Source organism: Nymphaea colorata, chromosome 12, assembly GCF_008831285.2.
Source record: "Nymphaea colorata isolate Beijing-Zhang1983 chromosome 12, ASM883128v2, whole genome shotgun sequence".
NCBI lineage: Eukaryota > Viridiplantae > Streptophyta > Magnoliopsida > Nymphaeales > Nymphaeaceae > Nymphaea > Nymphaea colorata.
Window position 1 is genome coordinate 16,144,951 of NC_045149.1, and position 18,579 is coordinate 16,163,529.

Genomic DNA, 18,579 nt, shown 5'->3' on the forward strand with positions numbered 1-18,579 from the left:
TTTTATTCTTAAATTTCTTCCTACCGTGCAAAATTTTAAGCGTAAATGCCGGCATTTATTTCCTAATGTTGCTTAAAAAGACGTTGGAACAGTATGAACTTTCGGAGTCAAACATCTTGTTTTTTGAAGTCTGATATCACTAATTGCGGCCGTCGGCTCAATTAATATATTGCAAGAGGAGGGTGACCAAGAAACGCGTACCTTTTCAACTTGTTCTGCCTCTCTCAATCTCCCCAACGAAATGTCTCTCTCTTCGCCCCAATGAAACATTTCTTTTTCTTTTATTAAAGCTGAAACATTTGCCTTTTGGTGAACGAACCAATACGCTTTGACAATTATGAAAAGCAGGGGGAACGTTCGAGCTTACGCAGTTGCTGACCGCGCGGTGTCCGACTGTCCATTTATTATCAGTTCGTTTTAATATTTTCCGCCTTTTTTCCCATTGAGTACTGGATCACCATCTACACCTTCTTGGGTTGCTGACCGTAAAACCATGCCGGCAGTTTTTCCGATCTGTAAATACCAAGAAATAAGTGAAGACAACTAGTTGACAAATCATACCAGAAACAGAACAGAAAATGGAAGCCACCCATTAAAGAAGAAACAAAAACGAGAGAGAGAGAAGAAAAACAAAAGAAAACAAGGACGCATCCCCTGCAAACACCAAAATAAAGAAAGATGGTATGGAACAATTCTTTAAAGTCGAACCGAAACATAATGAACCTGCTGGCAAATTTCAGGCGCACGAACACAAACCACAAACATATATGCACATTCATCAAAGACGGTTTCTCATATCCTTTGTTGCAAAATATATAGCGACATTTCCAATAAGTTCTTGGCAGCTAAAATGATCACTTGAAAACTATGGACAACCCTGTTTCTGAAAGAAGTACAAGTCCTGTTGCAGTTGCATTTGGCTTATTAGATGGAGAAATCCGGCGCCGTCATTGTAACCTATAGCACTACAAACCGGCAATTACACAGCATCTATATATCTTAGATCCAGATAACCGGAATCCGTGTTCCATAATAAATTGTAATTGTTGAAAGCTGAAATGATAAAGTCAATCTAGTAATAATGATTGTGGCGACTAGCGTGTCGATCCTTTCCTTTGGTTTTTTGTGATGGGTAGGCAGGAGGGACGGGACCGTTTGAAAGCTAGCCGCTTGTAGTCTCCTTTAGTTGCTGCCGCCACCGGATTCTTGCATCTCGAAGATGAAGCAAAAGAAAAATGAGGGGAGCGTGACTATGTACACACTGCACGAATATGTTTTGAAGCTAGCTATCGAGCATGCAGTTGAAGGTAATCAACAAGGAGCACGGCCTCACTTTCTCCCCATTCAGAAATTGTGGTGGTGACACTCACGACTCACACTGCCAAGGCGCATTTGGCAAAAAATACGGTTCTCGTAGCGTGTGGGTCAAATCCGGTATCATGGGTGTTACTTGTTTTCAACTGTACATGCATGGTGCATGCGTGGCTTTTGCTGTCCACTTGTCCAAAATGCTCTTTTTTAAAATAAATATGATGATACTCTTAAAAAAAATCTAATATCGGAATTGTATTAAACTAATGAAATATGTGGGTTAAACTTTCGCTGTTTCTTTTCTTAATTTTTGTGATTTTGGATATTCTACATTGTCCATTCAAACTGTCGAAGTGAAGTTATGCAAAGAGCGGAATGGCCATGGAGACACGCAATAATACGTATTGGGGTCTTAAATCATTTGCCTGAAAACGATTACAATGAATCGTAAAGTAGAGATGTCCGGCTGAGAGGTATGAATGAAACTAATGAAGACGGCAAGAGTCCGGTTCGCAGCGGCCCTTGACGTCGTCCACATCCTCGATGGGGAGACTTGGCTGATGATGAGGAGATGGCCACAAAATTCAAAGCAGTGATGGCCCATTATTCATTATCGCAGACACCTTTTTTTCAGTGCTCTTATATTCATTAATTTGCTGGATCCACATCGCTTTGGTGGTTTACTTATGAATGAAAATTAAGAAGACTTCTCTACTTCTCCCTCCCTCCCTCTCCATCGAGTTGCGGAATATGGCACCTTTCTTTTCTTTAAGAAGCCATACGCATATACGGCAGAAACTACCACTTCTACATGTGCACCATATATCTACGGCAGAAACTACCTGTTTCTTCTTTAATGCCCATTCGTCTTCACATTTTTTTGGGAATATTCTTTGATCCTCATCCGGCGAAATGTTAGATGGACAACACCGGACTGGCTGTTTGTGAAGCTACAAATAAAGCCACCGGACTTTATTCCGTCGGTTCACTTTACTTGAGTAAGTTGTGACTAGCAATAGTAGAGGCAGGCCTTCTTTTGATGGTTAGTTGTAAAGATTAGGCAGCCCTACAAAATCCATCAGCCTAAGTCCCGCTTTTGAAATCATGCCCACAAAGTCTGCAAGGTTCCCAATAAATTATTGATCCTTTATATATGGTCATATTTTCTAAAATCAAATCGATGGTTTTTAGGTGCAGGCTGTGAATAAATAATTGTTCGGCAAAACTGATTGCTATTCGATCAAGTGGGGTGGACTCGGGACGTAGGGAAAACTACCCAAGCAAACAGTAGATGCACTACGTATGTGCCTCAAATTAATATCGATCCCCACAGAGAAGGATAAGAAACCATTTTGACGGCAATCCTGAGGAATAATATGATTCTGATTCACCAGGATTCCAAGTGGCCATGAATGAAGGGCCATGATTAGTTACAAGTTAGAAGCATGCATATAACTACGATATTTCATCCAAAAGGCTAACATATTAATATCTCTAATGTAGTACTGAATATTCCTCACTAAGATATGCTCACATAAAGTGAGGATGTGAAAGTAGCTTACAACTTTTTGTCTCCTAATGCAGTACATAGATGTAGGGCTGACCCGATTTGATTCTATATATACATATATTCCATCTCCTCCATGAATCATGGAGATCCCCACCATTAACACCGGCCCGATGCATCGCGATGGTGTTATTATGCATATGCCCCCGTGCATTTGCATCGGGTGCATGTGTCACTAAAGATTGTCTACAGTTAGCAATTCTGGTCCTATCATATGCTTCCCCCCACCCCTCACAAACATTGGCAGAAATCACTTAAGAAATGGCCACCAATCTCAATTTTCAGAATAAGCTTCTATAATTTTCAGAAGAGAATAAAATCGAAATTTTAAATAACACTCTTAATTTTTTGCAGTTGACCAAAAAAACCCATATTAAAAGAATAGAGCTGTAACACTGGCTTTCTTGAATTATCTTTGAGTTTCATGTGTCTGTGTCTGTGTCTGCGTGTGTGTGTACGTATGTATGCACTATCTCCTTCTATAGATGCATATTGCCATTCCTGAATTTCCCCCTTCACTTGATGAAGAAGCCGTTTGCAGGATGGCTTTTGTGTTGATTTTTTGCATCTGATGAAGTAATATCTCTTGGTCACAAAGAAAGCGTAACTGTTGCACAAGTCAAGCAGTAGTACTGTGAAATGGAGAGCCTTGAAGAAAGGCTTCACAAGCTAGTTATGCAGAGCAAGACAAATGAAACCAAGGATGTTATGAAGAGACAAGCTAGCGAAATGGACAAGAACAAGTTCTACATTTTTATTTTGGGTATTTATAGACTTTCTTAATATAAAGTGCAACCGTTTCTCCTTACAAAAGTAGAAGCTAAATGTTCTGCTGGCTTCTGATAACCTTTCTCCTCACGTGTGCTGTGTGTGCCTGTTCTCTTTCCTCTCTCTCTTCAGATGGAGAAGAAGACAGTGGAAAAAGGTGGCTTTATGTCTCCGCCGTTGTCTTGTTCTACCAGAATTGGAAGTAGCTTCAACGATATAAATTCATATAAATGTATTTATATTTATATGAATATTTTTTTTTTATATTCTAGATCAGGTAAAGAAGTAGTTAACCAGTATGGAGGTGATATAGGTTGTCTTGGATTATTAATAAGTATAGTTTACTATCCATCCTTTTGTGTTTGCATATGTGAAGATGCATTGTCATGATAAGTAATAATGCTGTTTGTTAGGAAAATAGTTCACGTCTCTTGAGTTTTGCTGCCTGTAAATTATACGGAACAAAAGGTTGCTTTGTGTCAATGGTCACTTTGATATAGTGCAACATCAATTTTGACAGTTTTTGTGTGTTAAAATTCTATAATCTAATAGAAGGTATTCTCTGCTGGTTAGTCCAATGAATTTTTTTTTTTTTTTTTTTGCCTGGCAACCAATAAGAACCATAACTAGGTGGTAGTATGGCGTTTCCTTGCTTTTAAACATCATGAATGTCAAGTAAGAGTGTTGAAAGTGTCATTCTCTTCCTTTTCATATTGAAAGTGGATCAAATGCGGGGTTGCAGTTCAAGACTCACCCCAACAACAAGAAGGAATTATTTTGATGAAAATATACTAGGTTTGGGGGGACCTTAACTGGCCTTTCCCTACCGGCCAATCTAGTGATACATCAGCGGTTGGGCTTTTGAAGTGGAGAATGCAAAGTGTTAATAAGTCTGCTGTAGGTTCCTGGCTTACCAAGTCCTTTTTGTGTTTGTGTGTATCTATTGCAAGGCCTGGTCTGAACGCATGTTTTTTTCCAGTCAATTGTTGGCCTTCTGTTTCCGGTGGAGAAGCGTATGCTAGTATTGAGTACGAAGCCTCCTCTATGTTTGATTTGCGGAATGTTGTTTGTCATTTCAATTCCTGTTCCTGCATTGAGGGATCATTCAGATGTCAAGCAAATTGATGGAGGTACTTTTATTGCCGAGTTATTTGTAGAATACCTTTTTGTGGTTCTGTTGCTCATTGGATGCACTGACAATATTGCAACCCTTGATTCTCTCATGTGCCCGTCGTTCCTCTACTTAATGTTTGATGAAGGGGGGAGCACTGCTCAATGTTTGATGTTGTAAATCGGATCGAATTGTACATGTGTTGAAATGTTTTGTACCTACACTATTTCTCGATCTTAAAAAGATTGATCACTTTGAACATGTTCCCATATAACTGAACACGAAGGATCACTAGAGAAAAGATTGCTTCTTAGAAAAAAATGATTCTTTGTCAGATGCTGTCAACCTTCTCTCCTTAATTTTGCCTGTGCTTTTCCTGGTTTTGATGTGTGGTTTTTCTCCCCTTATTTTAGTCTTGCACTTTTCATGTGTGATTTCTTTAATGTTTGAGGGAAACTGAAAAACACACACAGAGAAAGAGCGAGAGAGTAGTTAAAGAAATTTTTATGTCCAATTAGTTTAAATGCACTTTGGAGAAGAAGTGAGAATAGACTAATATATGGCTGACCGCTCATCGGGTGATTTTGAGATTGGCGTCTTAAGCCATTCACACCCGAACCTTTTTTTTATGCCTTTCAGATGCTTGATTCACGTTTTTTAGTTTAAATGAAGTTTATTCCCATTGTAGATATATCCACCAAATTCACTCTACTTGAAACCGAATGATAAAAGAATATGGAATGAAAAAAGATGATGCTAACTGTGTCATACTAAGCAAATCATTTTTAATGTATAATTTTTTTTAGTTTTAGTTAAATTGAGGACAAGCAACACTAACAAAAAAGATGTTTTTATTATCAAAGAACCGATACAATAGGCAAAATAGGCCACGCAACACAGATCCGGTGTTTCGTTCCTAAAACCATCAAACCTATGAACTGAAAACACAAGTGAAAGCACGAACATGAAAGTGGTGGTGGACAGAACGTCGCGTTTGTTCCGTCCGGAGGTACAGTTATCAAACGACATTAAGCTGACCTGATTATGGAGCAGGCTCCAGCCTCTAAGCACTAACCTACCATCCAGGCTATCAGACCACATGACTGGACCTCCTCGCCTTCTTTCGGCTGCCTCTGATGTTTTGCAGGAAGGTGGTTTCTTCTTCTTCTTCTTCAACACCCAGCCTGAGTAGTAGTAGTAGACTGAGAAGCAGTCCCGACCTCTGCACCTACCTGCGGCTCCTTAAGGACTGCTTCACCCTCGACCAATTGAACCAGATCCAGTCTCACATCATCGTCGGCGGCCTGCAACAGAATCTAGTTGTTGCCACCAAGCTCATCCACAGGCTTTCCGACTTCGGCCGCCTCTCCCAAGCCCAGTCCCTCTTCTCCGCTACTCCCAACCCCGACCTCTTTCTCTTCAATGTCCTTCTTCGAGCTCACGCTCAACACGTGTCCCCTGTCTCTGCCCTTTCCCTCTACTCTTGCCTTCTCTCTCGTCGCCTTTCCCCCGACAACTTCACATTTGCGTTTGTCGTCTCCTCCTCCACCGCGTTCCGGTCGCCCGAGCCTGGTCGGCAGCTTCATGCCCACGCCATACTCCATGGGTTTGGACTAGACCGGTTCGTCTCCTCCGCCCTTACCGCCTTGTATTTGAATTTCCAGGATCTGAACTCTGCATGCCAACTGTTCGACAGGTGTCCTGAGCGTGATACAGTCTCATGGAACACCATGGTTTCCGGGCTTGTCCAAAACTGCTGTTTTGAAGAAGCTCTGAGCCTATTCGAGCAGATGGTATCTTCTGGGGAAGCGTTCGACGGCACTACCCTCTCCGCCCTTCTTCCAGCAGCTACAGAGTTGCAGGGATTGGAACTTGGGAGGAAGATACATTGCCTTTCCATCAAGATAGGGTTCGACTCTCACGCTTGTGTCATCACCGGCCTTGTTTCCATGTATGGAAAATGCGGAGACGTCCAAGATGCCTCGTTCCTTTTCAACCAGACGCAGAAGAATCGTGACACTATATCTTGGAACGCAATCATTTCCCTGTATTCCTTCAACGCGGACATCGAAGCGTCCATCTCCTTGTTTACCAAAATGAGAGCTACTGTAGGTGCTTGTGTGAATTTCAGCACCATTGTGGCCGCAATTCCAGTCTTCTCACCATTTGGGCATTTGATGTTGTCGAGTTCTATACATGGATATGCGGTCAAGGCGGGCATGGACCAGAACACGTCCATCGCTACTGCCCTCATGATTGTGTATGCCAGATGCAACAACGTGGAATCTGCAAGGCAGCTGTTCGACCAGACCCCTGGTAAAAGTTTGGCGTCGTGGAATGCCATGATCTCCAACTACACACAGATGGGATGTACCGAGGAGGCCATCAAGCTTTTCCAGGAGATGCAATTGCAGGATGTGGAGCCTAATCCGGTGACAATGGCCAGCATTCTCTCTGCTTGCGCGCAGTTGGGTGCCTTGATGCTCGAAAAACGGATCCACGAGCTGATCGTCAGCAAGGGCTACGACTCCAACAATGTCTGTCTCCACTGCACTAATAGACATGTATGCCAAATGTGGGAAGGTTGATAAGGCTCCTGATGTTTTCGATGCATTGCGCAACAAGAACGTTGTTTCCTGGAACGCCATGATAGCGGGCTTTGGGATGCATGGGCATGCCAAGGAAGCTTTGGAACTCTTCTCGGATATGTTGCGTTTGTGCACAAAGCCTACCAACATCACGTTCGTAGGCTTGTTGTTCGCCTGCAGTCATGCCGGGCTAGTGAGCCAAGGGTGGCAGCTATTCCAATCAATGACCTGCGATCACTCGATACTGCCTAAGATTGAGCACTACTCTTGCATGGTCGACCTTCTCGGCCGGGCCGGTAGGCTTGATGATGCACTCAATTTCATCAGGGCGATGCCCATAAGGCCTACTTCAGGTGTTTGGGGAGCCATGCTTGCAGCTTGCAGGGTTCATCGGAACGTTGAACTCGCAAGCCTTGCTGCCGAGCGGTTATTTGAGTTGGAGCCGGAGAACGTGGCTACCATGTGTTGCTCTCCAACGTGTACTCCACGAGCGGGCGTTGGCAGGAGGCCGCGGGAGTCCGTCAATTGGTGCGGAGCAAGAAGATGATGAAAACGCGTGGCTATACCCTCATCGAGCTAGATGAGAAGGTGCATACGTTCAGAGCCGGTGACTGGAGCCACCCTCGTTCAAGTGAAATATACAAAATGTTGGAGAAGTTGGCTGGAAAGATGATGGAAGTGGGTTACAGGGCTGCAACCGACTTGGCTTTGCACGATGTGGAGGAAGAGGAGAAGGAAAGCATGCTCAACGTTCATAGTGAGAAGCTGGCCATCGCTCTTGGGCTGATTAGCACCGAACCTGGGACACCCATTAGGATTATCAAGAACCTGCGGGTTTGCCTAGATTGTCACACTGCCACAAAGTTCATATCAAAAGTGATGCACCGTCTTATTATAGTGAGGGATGCAAACCGGTTCCACCATTTTACTGATGGCTCGTGTTCATGTGGAGATTATTGGTGAGACAAAGCATCAGTCTTTACAACATGAGAGGGGATAGCAGTCTATGGGGGCCCTAGGGCTAGAACATGATTGTAGTTTTTTAGGCCTAGCCGTGTATTGAGGCGAAGACTTGGTATTCTATGCAACATGCATCAATTCCTCGTGGCTTTTAAATTGACTTCTCTGGCACCCTATTTCAGGGGACTTTGAAAGCCTTTTAAAGACGAGGAGAATAAGCAGATGAGCATAGCCAAGAAATTTAAAACTTCTGAGGACTAAAAGGTTGAGAGGCATCTTGTTCAACTTGGGATAAAAAACTATTAAGATGTGCAGATCACCAGGATTAAATTTTAGTGCAGTTCAATGACGGCTCTTGCTTCATGAATGTGAATGAGGTGAAAAAGATGTAATCAGTTGCAACAGCATCTGCTAGCTGGAGGAAGAGGGAGGCGTGGGTCTTTTTCCTATCAGAAAGGCCAAGGGGCTAGCATGGGCCTAATAACTAGCACGACCTCATCCCTTGGTGGTCAAAACAATTTAAAAGATGTACCTATCAAGGAGCAGCCTAATGAACAACATATTCCAGGGCTTGGCTTGGGTGGGGTGATTGTGCGTGAAAAGACCTGGTATCCTAAAGCATCGGGAATGGAGACAACATCCATTTCTGGGAGGACTGAGGTAGAGGTAATCTATGGTGGAAATCAAAGGAGAAGACTTCTCGTATCTCCACCATTTATAGAATGGAAACTAGGGGCATCTGTCGATATCATCAACAACTAAGTCTTAGCTGCTTTCAAGATTGTTTAGTATGTGAATACTGGCCAATGTTGGCTTGTTGACACAGATTATATTCTTTCATTTCAAGGAAGCCTTTAGCTGACATCGGTAGAAAAGAGATCTAGGGGGCATCCGAAGGAAAAACATCTGTGACATATGGTTGCGCAGAGTTTAGGAGGCTCCTGCCGCTCCTAGTGGGCGCTGGTCAGTATTTGTAGCCTTCTTGAACAGATTTCTTACTAGTTGGCTTTTGAAAAGATACGTTAGATTTTCTTGCAAGGGTGTCTCTGGACTATCAATTATTCCTTTAAAAATATGTAGAAAAGTTGAGCACAGATATCAACTGATGTGTTTGTTATCAGCTACATACTGTAGTAAGAAAGTGTACTTCCAGATAATGTGGACTAGTCAACTGTATATGTGGAAATCAAATGATCACTTTTCTTGACATGACATGTAGGTATAATTTCAGGTAGGTGCTGCTCACCTGGATTTCTGAAAATTGTAAATTACCGAGTGACAATTCTTTATGCTTATATTGGCCAACTAATTAGTTAGGCATCTGAAATAAACAACTTAACTACTATGTAATTATTTGCAACAATTACAAATAGATGTTTTGAAAGACAGAGGAAGAGAGAGAGAGAGCACATCTAAGGTATTTATACTCATGTGAATATTTATGTTATATCTTCAGGATCAGGGTAAAGAACTAGTTAACCAGTATGGAGGTGATCTATGTTGTCTTGCATTAATAAGTATAATGTATCATCCATTCTTTTGTGTTTACACGTGCAAATGCATTGTCATGGTCAGTAATAATTCTATTTGTTTGGAAAAGAGTTCACTTCTTCTTGAGCTTTGCTGCCTGTAAATTCTCTAGATCAAAAGATTGTTTTGTTAATTGTAGCTTTGACAGTGTGTGCAACATGATAGCTTTTATGTGTTGAAATTCTGTAATCTAATAGAAAGAGTTCCTTGCTTGCAAGTCCAAATGAAGTTTTGAGTGGCAATCACTGTGAACCACTACTAGGTGGTAGTATGGCGTTTCCTAGCTTCTAGATCTTATGAATGTCAAGTGAAAGTATCTCACAGTGTTGTTCTCTTTCTTTTCAGATTGGAAGAGGATGAAATGCAAGGTTGCAGTTCAAGACACCCGAACATCAACAAGCAACTATTTTCTAATGAAAATATATTAGGTTTGAAGGACCCTAACAGACCTTTCCCTACTAGCCAGTTTGGCGATGCATCAGGGCTGGGCTTTTGTAGCGCAGGATGGAAAGTGTTGATTAGTCTGTTGTGCCACTCAAAAGTAGGTTCCTCGCTTACCAAATCCTTTTTATGTTCATGTTTGTGTGTATACATTGCAGAGCCTAGTCTGGACACGTGTGTGTGTGTGTGTTTTTCCAGTCAATTGTTGGTTTTCTGTTTTTGGTGTAGAAACGTATGTTAGTATTGAGTATGAAGCCTCCTCTATGTTTGATTTGCAGAATGTTGTCGTTCAATTTCAATTTTCTTGCGTTGAGGGATCATCCAGATGTCAAACAAATTGATGTAGATTGGCATGATTGAATTTGAACTCAGCTATGTTTTGTTCGGATGTTTACATATCTAACTGGAGGTATACTATGTAAACAAATGAAGGAGAAGGTTGGAAAGAAAACGATCTCTCCCTGGTAAGGTACATGATATTTACATCCACATCCGATCCCTGCTAGATAGTGCACGGAGACAACGTACGCTGGCGACTTTGATAAATTTTACGCAGTGGATGGGGATTTCCTACCAACGTTTCGGTAAGATTTTGATAATTAGCTAAATCTGTCCTGGTGTTGCCGGCTGACTAGCTGACTATGTCTGGTCCGGCCAAACTAGTAGATGGATATACTGCTTGGCCAGTTTAGGTATAAGCTCAGGAAGCATGTGAGATCCAATCGAACGCTAAGTCAAGCAGAAAGCAATGCACGTGGAATGTGCAGCGACGAAGCGTATAAATGCATCAAGGTGAACAGTCCATTTGAAAGTGCAAGTTCGTCGTTGGGGAATCTGATAGGTTCCCCACGCGTAGTGTTTGGATGCACAAAGGGGTGCGCATGGGTTAGGGACAATTCCCCCAGTGGACGCATATGCTGCGTTCCACAACCGCGTAGAGTCACGCAGGAGTGAGCAAGTGAATGCTCGTCGTCGAGTAAGGCGATGGTCGGCCGCCTTACTTAATGACATATAGTTGTCAACTGGCTTCGGTTGGGGACTTCCTCTCAAGGGAAGTCTACTCCTACCCAAATTTCGCATGGATGTAGATAGGCACTTGGAGGAATGGCGAAGTTCTGACAGGGCCTCATGGCCACGGCTTGCCGATGGTCTACAATGGGATAAAACATGGGTGATGGTATGTCGAGTGTTTTGCACTCCTCGTCTAGTCCACAGTCTCAACAGGTTGATGAACGTTTCCGCTAACTCAAGAGAGAGTCAGGCTGGTCGAAGGCTTTGAGGAAACCTTCGGCGCCGCGCGGGCCAAGCAGGGCTCGAAAGAGTCGGCCCGTGACACTTGGAATGCTTAAGATTTCTTTTCAGTGACTTCTGTGATATTTAACTGATCTTGGTAATGACCGTGGCAACTTTATAATCTGATCTAAAATCTTCAAAGGAATCCAGATATGTTTCTATCGGGATCGGTGCATTTGGAAGCTGCCAGCCTGCCAAACCAAAGGATGATGACGGCCGGAGATAGGGAATTTTTTTAAGGAAGGTCACTATATAAATTTCAAAAAATTTTTTGCGGGACCGAATGTAAATTTTACTCGGCTCCACCCGCTGACTTGCCTCTGGCCGTCCACCCTCCCTCGTGGCTGTCGAGTAATGGGCGGCTCTCGATGATGTGGACCTCTTTCCTGTTAACCCGTTTCCACGCATGCACACTGAGGACTTGTGAGGGGGCGGAAGAAAAGCAAAAGCAAAAGCAAATGATGATGAAGAGGGAAAAAGAAAAGGTGGAGGAAGTGCGTGTCCGTGTGCTGTCTTCCCACTCTCCTCTGCCCCAACCCAACTCACGCTTGGGCAAGGGTGTGGTGTAGGAAGCTCTGAGGCCGTAGCTGGACCCAATGCATAAATCAATGCCTCATAATATAATATCTGAGAGTCCTCAATGAATAATTTTTTTTCCCTTTTTATGAATCAAACAATTTTAAACGAGGCATTGTTCATAGTAACTACTTCCTGTGTATTACTAAAAATAGCTCTCGGTCAAATTTTAAATTAACACTTTAGAGAAAAGAAAATGCATCTGTATGTCTTTCAGTTAACTCTAATACAAATATACGTATATCAATTGTTGTCCATTTGATGTGACCTGCAGCATTCAGTTTGGCTGCCTTAAAAAACGAACTTGGCTTTACCCGGCGGTCAGCAACACATATGATGCAACAAATTCCATGAAGAAACAAAGTAAATAAATAAATAAATGTCATGTTAAAATGGATAATTTTATATTTAAATATATTGTGTAGGTAAACGAAAAAGAATTTGGCTCATGCGAACCCAAAACAGAATGGTTAAAAGAGATATATATAAGTCCTACAAAAGTTACTGAACCGGGACAACGATTTACTACCAGTGGTACGGACACTTTTATGTTTGTGAAGGTTAAGTCAAACGAATGTTAAGTTAAATTATGGAATGTGGTCGATAGTGAATCTGACGTATAAAGGTCGGTCAATGCACTTATTTTTGCCATATATATGGTCCAGCAAATGTCATTGTGCCAGCGAAAACAGTAGCGTCGAAAGGTGCATGACAAAAAGGCGATGCCAAGATTACATAACGTGGAAATATGCAGTCGCAGGTCATCATCAATAATACTATATTGTATGAGAGAGAGAGAGAGTGAGAGAGAGAAAGTATGTGCGTGTGTTGTGAACAAGAGTGTGTTTGTATGCGTGAGTGAGTTGTGAATAATTGACATAACGAGGAGGGGTCGAACCAGTAATAACACAAACGTCCCTGTCTTCAGCAGGGAATGGAACGGTGGGAACTCGGAACAGTTACGTAAAATTGCGCAGGCATTTGCTTCTCAAAGAGTAAGAGAAAGGAGCTGGCAACGGTCGCGGTCAAAACTTGGTCCATTATTTAAAATAAGAAGGGTGAATGTAGGGGTTGCCATGGTAGACGTATGGTCCGGCGCTCGACGATCGGTTGGACTCCTCGCCAGACCGCGCGTGGCTCCGCCGGCGGTGGTCGAGAGACGCCACCCACTCCGCTGGCCCTCTTGTCAAAATCAGAAGCACTAGCACTGACACTGAGCGTGGGAGGAGGGATGTGAGATGGCGAAAACCTGATGCATGGATGACGTCGAGGAGAAGGAGGAGGGGACAGCGCCAGCGGTGGCTGCCCCCACTATGACGCGATAAGTCGGTCTGGTCGGCATTTTTCTGCAGATACAACTTTGGTGAGTAACCACCTTCAGTCTCACCCTCTTCCCATAAATATAATAAGAGCGTTCGGCGTAGCATCAACTTATTCTACCTAAACACCAACACCCTCGGTCGGCTTTCAGACACAGCAGCAGCTCCCAAGTCAAGGGTAGAGAGAGGGAGAGCCGCAATGGGGAAGGGCGTTGAAGGGGGGACGACGGATATGGGCGGGAGGGATTACGCGGACCCTCCGCCTGCCCCGCTCATCGACGCCGAGGAGCTGACCAGATGGTCCTTGTACCGGGCGCTCATCGCCGAGTTCATCGCCACGCTCCTCTTCCTCTACATTACGGTGGCCACCGTAATAGGGTACAAACACCAGGCGGCCACATCAACCGATCCCTGTGCCGGCGTTGGCATTCTGGGTATCGCCTGGGCCTTCGGCGGCATGATTTTCATCCTCGTCTACTGCACCGCCGGCATATCAGGTCTCTCTCTCTCTCTTTCGACGGTGTGTGTGTGTAGCGTAGCTGGTCGCACCTGCCTCACTGTTTTATTATAATGATTACCAGGGGGACACATAAACCCGGCGGTCACCTTCGGTCTCTTGCTGGCGAGGAAGGTCTCCTTGGTCAGGGCGGTGATGTACATGGTGGCTCAGTGCCTAGGTGCGATCTGCGGTGTTGGTCTGGTGAAGGGCTTCCAGTCTGCCAACTACGTCCGCTACGGCGGTGGCGCCAACGGTCTCGCGTCCGGCGTCTCCAGGGGCGTCGGAGTTGCTGCGGAGATCATCGGAACCTTTGTGCTGGTCTACACCGTCTTCTCCGCCACCGACCCCAAGCGAAACGCGCGCGACTCCCACGTTCCAGTATGCCGCTTCTCTCTCTCCCCTCCATTAATCCTCAGTAGAGGGAGTCTCAGCTTCTTGTCTTAATGCATGGGAAAGTCATGCGTGCTTAATATTATTAGTCGAACATCTATTATCCATTTTTTCGCCCCCGTGACACGTCCTAATTTGAAATTCCCTTTGCCAAAGTTTATTGAACGTACACAACATAAACTAGAAAAGAAAGGCTTCGTGAGAATTTCTCGGAGAAATTCAGTGGAACAACACCCTAAACATGCACATTCACGAATAAGCCCATTAATTAGTTACTTTGGGCGATTCCAACAGGTGCTGGCGCCGCTGCCCATTGGGTTCGCCGTCTTCATGGTTCATCTGGCCACCATCCCCCTGACGGGAACAGGCATTAACCCCGCTCGCAGCTTGGGGGCTGCCGTCATCTACAATCACGAGGAGACTTGGCGTGTTCATGTGAGTCCCCAATATTCTTATTTCATCGCCACACCCCTTACTGTATTTAGAGACACAACCGTCGATCGTGGCTGACGGCTGCAGAATTTTTGTGGACATTTTCCGGCCGACCACTAATTCTGGTTTGTTTTCACTCTTTGTTATGGCGTCGGGGCGACATTAATTGCACAGTGGATCTTCTGGGCGGGACCATTCGCCGGAGCCGCCATAGCTGCTGCTTATCACCAGCACATCCTAAGGGCCTCTGCCAGGGCTATGGGCTCGTTCCGCAGCAACCCTAATTAACGACTGGGCTCTCTCTCTCTCTGCGCGTGCACGAGAGGCACGATTCACTGTCAAAACTTGGGGTTCACAGTATGAAATAAAATGCTTCTGCTGCTTAATTTGTCTGCCAATGAATTAGGCACGCGCACGCGCACTGGTCACATCCATTCAACAACTAAAACGAGGGCCCTCTTCAAAGTATTGCAGTTACAACAATTTGACTTCGACATCTGCTTCACTAATTTTCGATGCCACCATTGAAGCTCCTTGCGAACCAAATGACGCTGCCCCCTTCGTGTCTTGTTTGAATGAATTTTCATCTCTCGCTATCTCATCTTTCCTCTGTTGAAGCTCAAAATCGTTCTAACCTTAGGGACTCAAATTTGGTCTTCGATGCAATCAATTGCGGTACGTTTTTATTTTTGTTTGCCTTAAGTTTCAGTTACGAGGCAATTGATTTTGGTGCACGGGCATTGAAAGTTCAAGAGAATGATCGTGAGAGGGGGAGATGGAGGGAGGCAGAGTCTAAGACCTCCGTAACCTTGGGTAGTCAGTGGTGGTTGCCTCGTTGCATAGAGGGAGCAGGAGAATCCATGTTTTGCGGGGTTTTCTGAAACTGAAACGCATTTTAGAACGACTCCCAAATGGTCTTGTGAAAGCAGAATGCGCGTCAGCAGTACTTCTAGAATAACCTTAAAAGTAAATGTAAGGCAATGGAAAACAAAATTGTTGCGAAGAAAAAAACTTCTTTGAATAGAAAAATATGAAAGAAAACCATTGTCACAATAAAAGAAAAGTCGCACCTTCATCGAGCACTATAGAGAGAGAGAGAGAGAGTAGCTGAAAACCATACTGATTTTAGCATGCCGAAAATAAAGGTAAGGAAAAGTAATAGAGAATTTCAGATAGGATGGGAGTGCTTTTCATCCTTTCATGTGTTACATAACGTTTACCATTTGTGGGGGCTCTTTGTAAATCATTTGTTGATTTCGATAGTTAAACAGCATTCTGTAAAATGGTCTCTGTCTCCACACCTACTTGTAACTCCTAAATCCGTAAGATTTCGCATCATGGAAATGTCTCATGTACATATCCAAAGGTTTGATCCTGGTTTGGGAAACCTGTGGATGGAATTAAATAACTTTGGAAGAGAAAACAAATTTGAGGAGAAGTATTGTGATCATTCCTTTCTTGTTCTTTTTTTTTTTTCCCCCTCCTTGTCATTGGCTTGGCATCAGTTTGATATGGATTTCTGGTCATGCGAGGTCCTCTATCATCATTCACATATGAAAGTAAAATGTTTTCTTTATGTTTGTTCAGGTGTAAGGACCCAACCATTCTCGGACGTGGGCTCTTAATTTTGTAAATCTAACAGTTTTGGTTTCAATTAAAAAAAAAAAAAAGTTAAAAAAACTATAACAACAAATAGCTATACCAACCTCTTTTGAAGATTTCTATGTAAACTAAACTTTAAAATGTTACTCCAAGTATGGAGAAGAAATAAAAACAAGAAAAAGCTAAAATTCTTGATAAAATTATAAATAAGAAGAAAGACGGAAATATCAACAAAGTAAAGGTGAATCGGCGATGGGGGTGGAAAAGGGGTTTCCCTCGGGAATTTGCGGATTGTAATGAATACAAACATACGAGCATTATTAGACTTGGAGACAAAGCAAGCGTGACTGGGTCACGCTCAGTCGATGAAGGAATAAAAGGCCGAAGAGCGCAATGATGGATTGGAGGGCGGGATAGGGCGCCCCCCGCCTCCTCCCAATTAATGATAAATTAATTTACCAGCGTCACAAGAGTTGCAAGGACACCCTGGGGACTGCACCAAGTTAGGCTTCTCAATTTTATCAATGAATTCAATGTTACGTACGTACGTGTGGTGTGTACTGTCTTTTTTTTTTTATTTATTTATGAATTTCACCGTCTTCGCACAATATATGTGAGACTGCTCCTACGTACCTAGTATATAATCGTCGATCACAATCACAAGTGCTGTTAACTTTCATTGCTCCGCAACTTTATTTGGTGTTCCGAGTCAACTGCATTGCAGTAGACAGTAGGTGAAGAATTAATGTTCTGCTTTTGATTAAGCATCGATCTCCTGAGTTACACTTGGTGTTAATAACTAGTGCCAAACTAAAAGCCACATTATATATGTATATACAGCAAACATGGTCGTTTGTTGGCAATATGATTGCCGAACCGAGCTTGTTTGTCATCACCATCCTGAATCCAGACGCAAGCGAACGGCTTGCCCCCACTTTCTCTTAAAAATTAAACAAATTAAAGTTCCTTGCACGTTATTAATAGGAGCCCTCATCTGTATGTATGGATTAAAATATAATTACAACATCCGAGTAGGGGAACACCGAAGACGTCTACTTGGAGTTCCAGCTATTTGCCTTGAAGATGCCAATAAGGGAGCTAACCTGCGCGGCGAGCGTATAAGATGGTATACGTAAAGACTTTCTGAGTGCGAACTGCGAACAAATAAAAAGTGTTTGACAAAATCACATATACTTCGACAACTTCATCATTTTCCTTTCAAGTAAATTAACATAGTATACTATGTACACAATCACATAATGTTCTTCGGAATATGCATTTTAAGAACGTGTTTCAAAAACACAATCTATCTTCTTCTTCCACTCTTAATTTACTGCACCTTCTCACAAGGTGATCTTTTTACAAACGAGTTTTACATGTCTAAAATCACTTTAAGGTTCATCTAGTTTGGTGCCCGATTCATGAGTTTAGTGCAGGACCAAGATTTGACCTCGGGCGCTAGCTTCTTGCCATTGTTTCGCGCCAAATGCAATTATATGCAAAGAAAGACCTGTTTGGGATTAAAATGCATTCGCAAGGAGTAGCTTAAGCGCCACCACCATCCCGTGTTGATGGCGGGGAGCAATACGCCTTCGCAAGCAAACCATAATTGGCATTCGATGCATGCCCTGGCTATATATAAAAGCAACCAGCTCCCACCCCAATACCTCCCCTCCATCTCCTCATCATCTCTTTCATGGGGATCCTGTTCCTCTTCTCATTCTGTTCCTTCTTTCTGTCACAATCGCCAGAGTCCGGGGTCCCCTTGAGGGCACCTCATGGCTTGGCCTACCAACCTCCTCTTCAGCTGTCACCAAGCGCGGTGGAGTTCTTCAATCCCCAGGCGCCGCCCACCTCGTCCAGGGAGAAGATGTCCCCAGAGTCGTCCGTGAAGCCGAATGCCACCCCGATACGTGGGAGGCAGGTGATGGTGGAGGGAAGCGAAGCAACGGGCAGTAACCATGGAATTGGAGCGGCAGGAGCAGTTGGTATTTTCTTCACGTTGCTCTTCCTGGTGCTTCTGGCGCTGTCTGCCTACTATGTCTTCGTCGCTCGCCGGCGTGACGCTAGTGCGGCACAACCTGCGAAACCGGCTCCTTGAATTATGCAGCATCGAACCTCCTAATTATGTTCATCCTTTTTTTTCTATTTCAAGTAGCGAGGTAGCATCAATCACATTAGTTGCTGGCTAA

General features: G+C 43.6%; 3 protein-coding genes across 3 annotated transcripts; all 3 read left to right on the top strand.

Annotated features, from left to right (window-relative positions):
* Positions 1-5,703: 5,703 nt before the first annotated feature.
* On the top strand, positions 5,704-10,547 carry LOC116265384 (pentatricopeptide repeat-containing protein At4g30700-like). The gene is given in 4 exon segments (XM_031645956.2): positions 5,704-7,288; positions 7,290-7,794; positions 7,797-9,268; positions 10,181-10,547. Coding segments are annotated over 3 exon segments (2,412 nt in total). The 5' UTR covers positions 5,704-5,893; the 3' UTR covers positions 8,309-9,268; positions 10,181-10,547.
* A 2,713-nt stretch (positions 10,548-13,260) lies between these two features.
* Positions 13,261-15,171, top strand: LOC116266329 (aquaporin PIP2-5-like). The gene is made up of 4 exons (XM_031647495.2): positions 13,261-13,961; positions 14,046-14,341; positions 14,648-14,788; positions 14,960-15,171. The coding sequence occupies exons 1-4, from the start codon at positions 13,664-13,666 to the stop codon at positions 15,071-15,073; spliced, it is 849 nt and encodes a 282-aa protein (XP_031503355.1). The 5' UTR covers positions 13,261-13,663; the 3' UTR covers positions 15,074-15,171.
* A 2,875-nt stretch (positions 15,172-18,046) lies between these two features.
* LOC116265278 (uncharacterized) lies at positions 18,047-18,579 on the top strand. Its single transcript, XM_031645832.2, has one exon. The coding sequence runs from the start codon at positions 18,084-18,086 to the stop codon at positions 18,486-18,488; it is 405 nt and encodes a 134-aa protein (XP_031501692.1). The 5' UTR covers positions 18,047-18,083; the 3' UTR covers positions 18,489-18,579.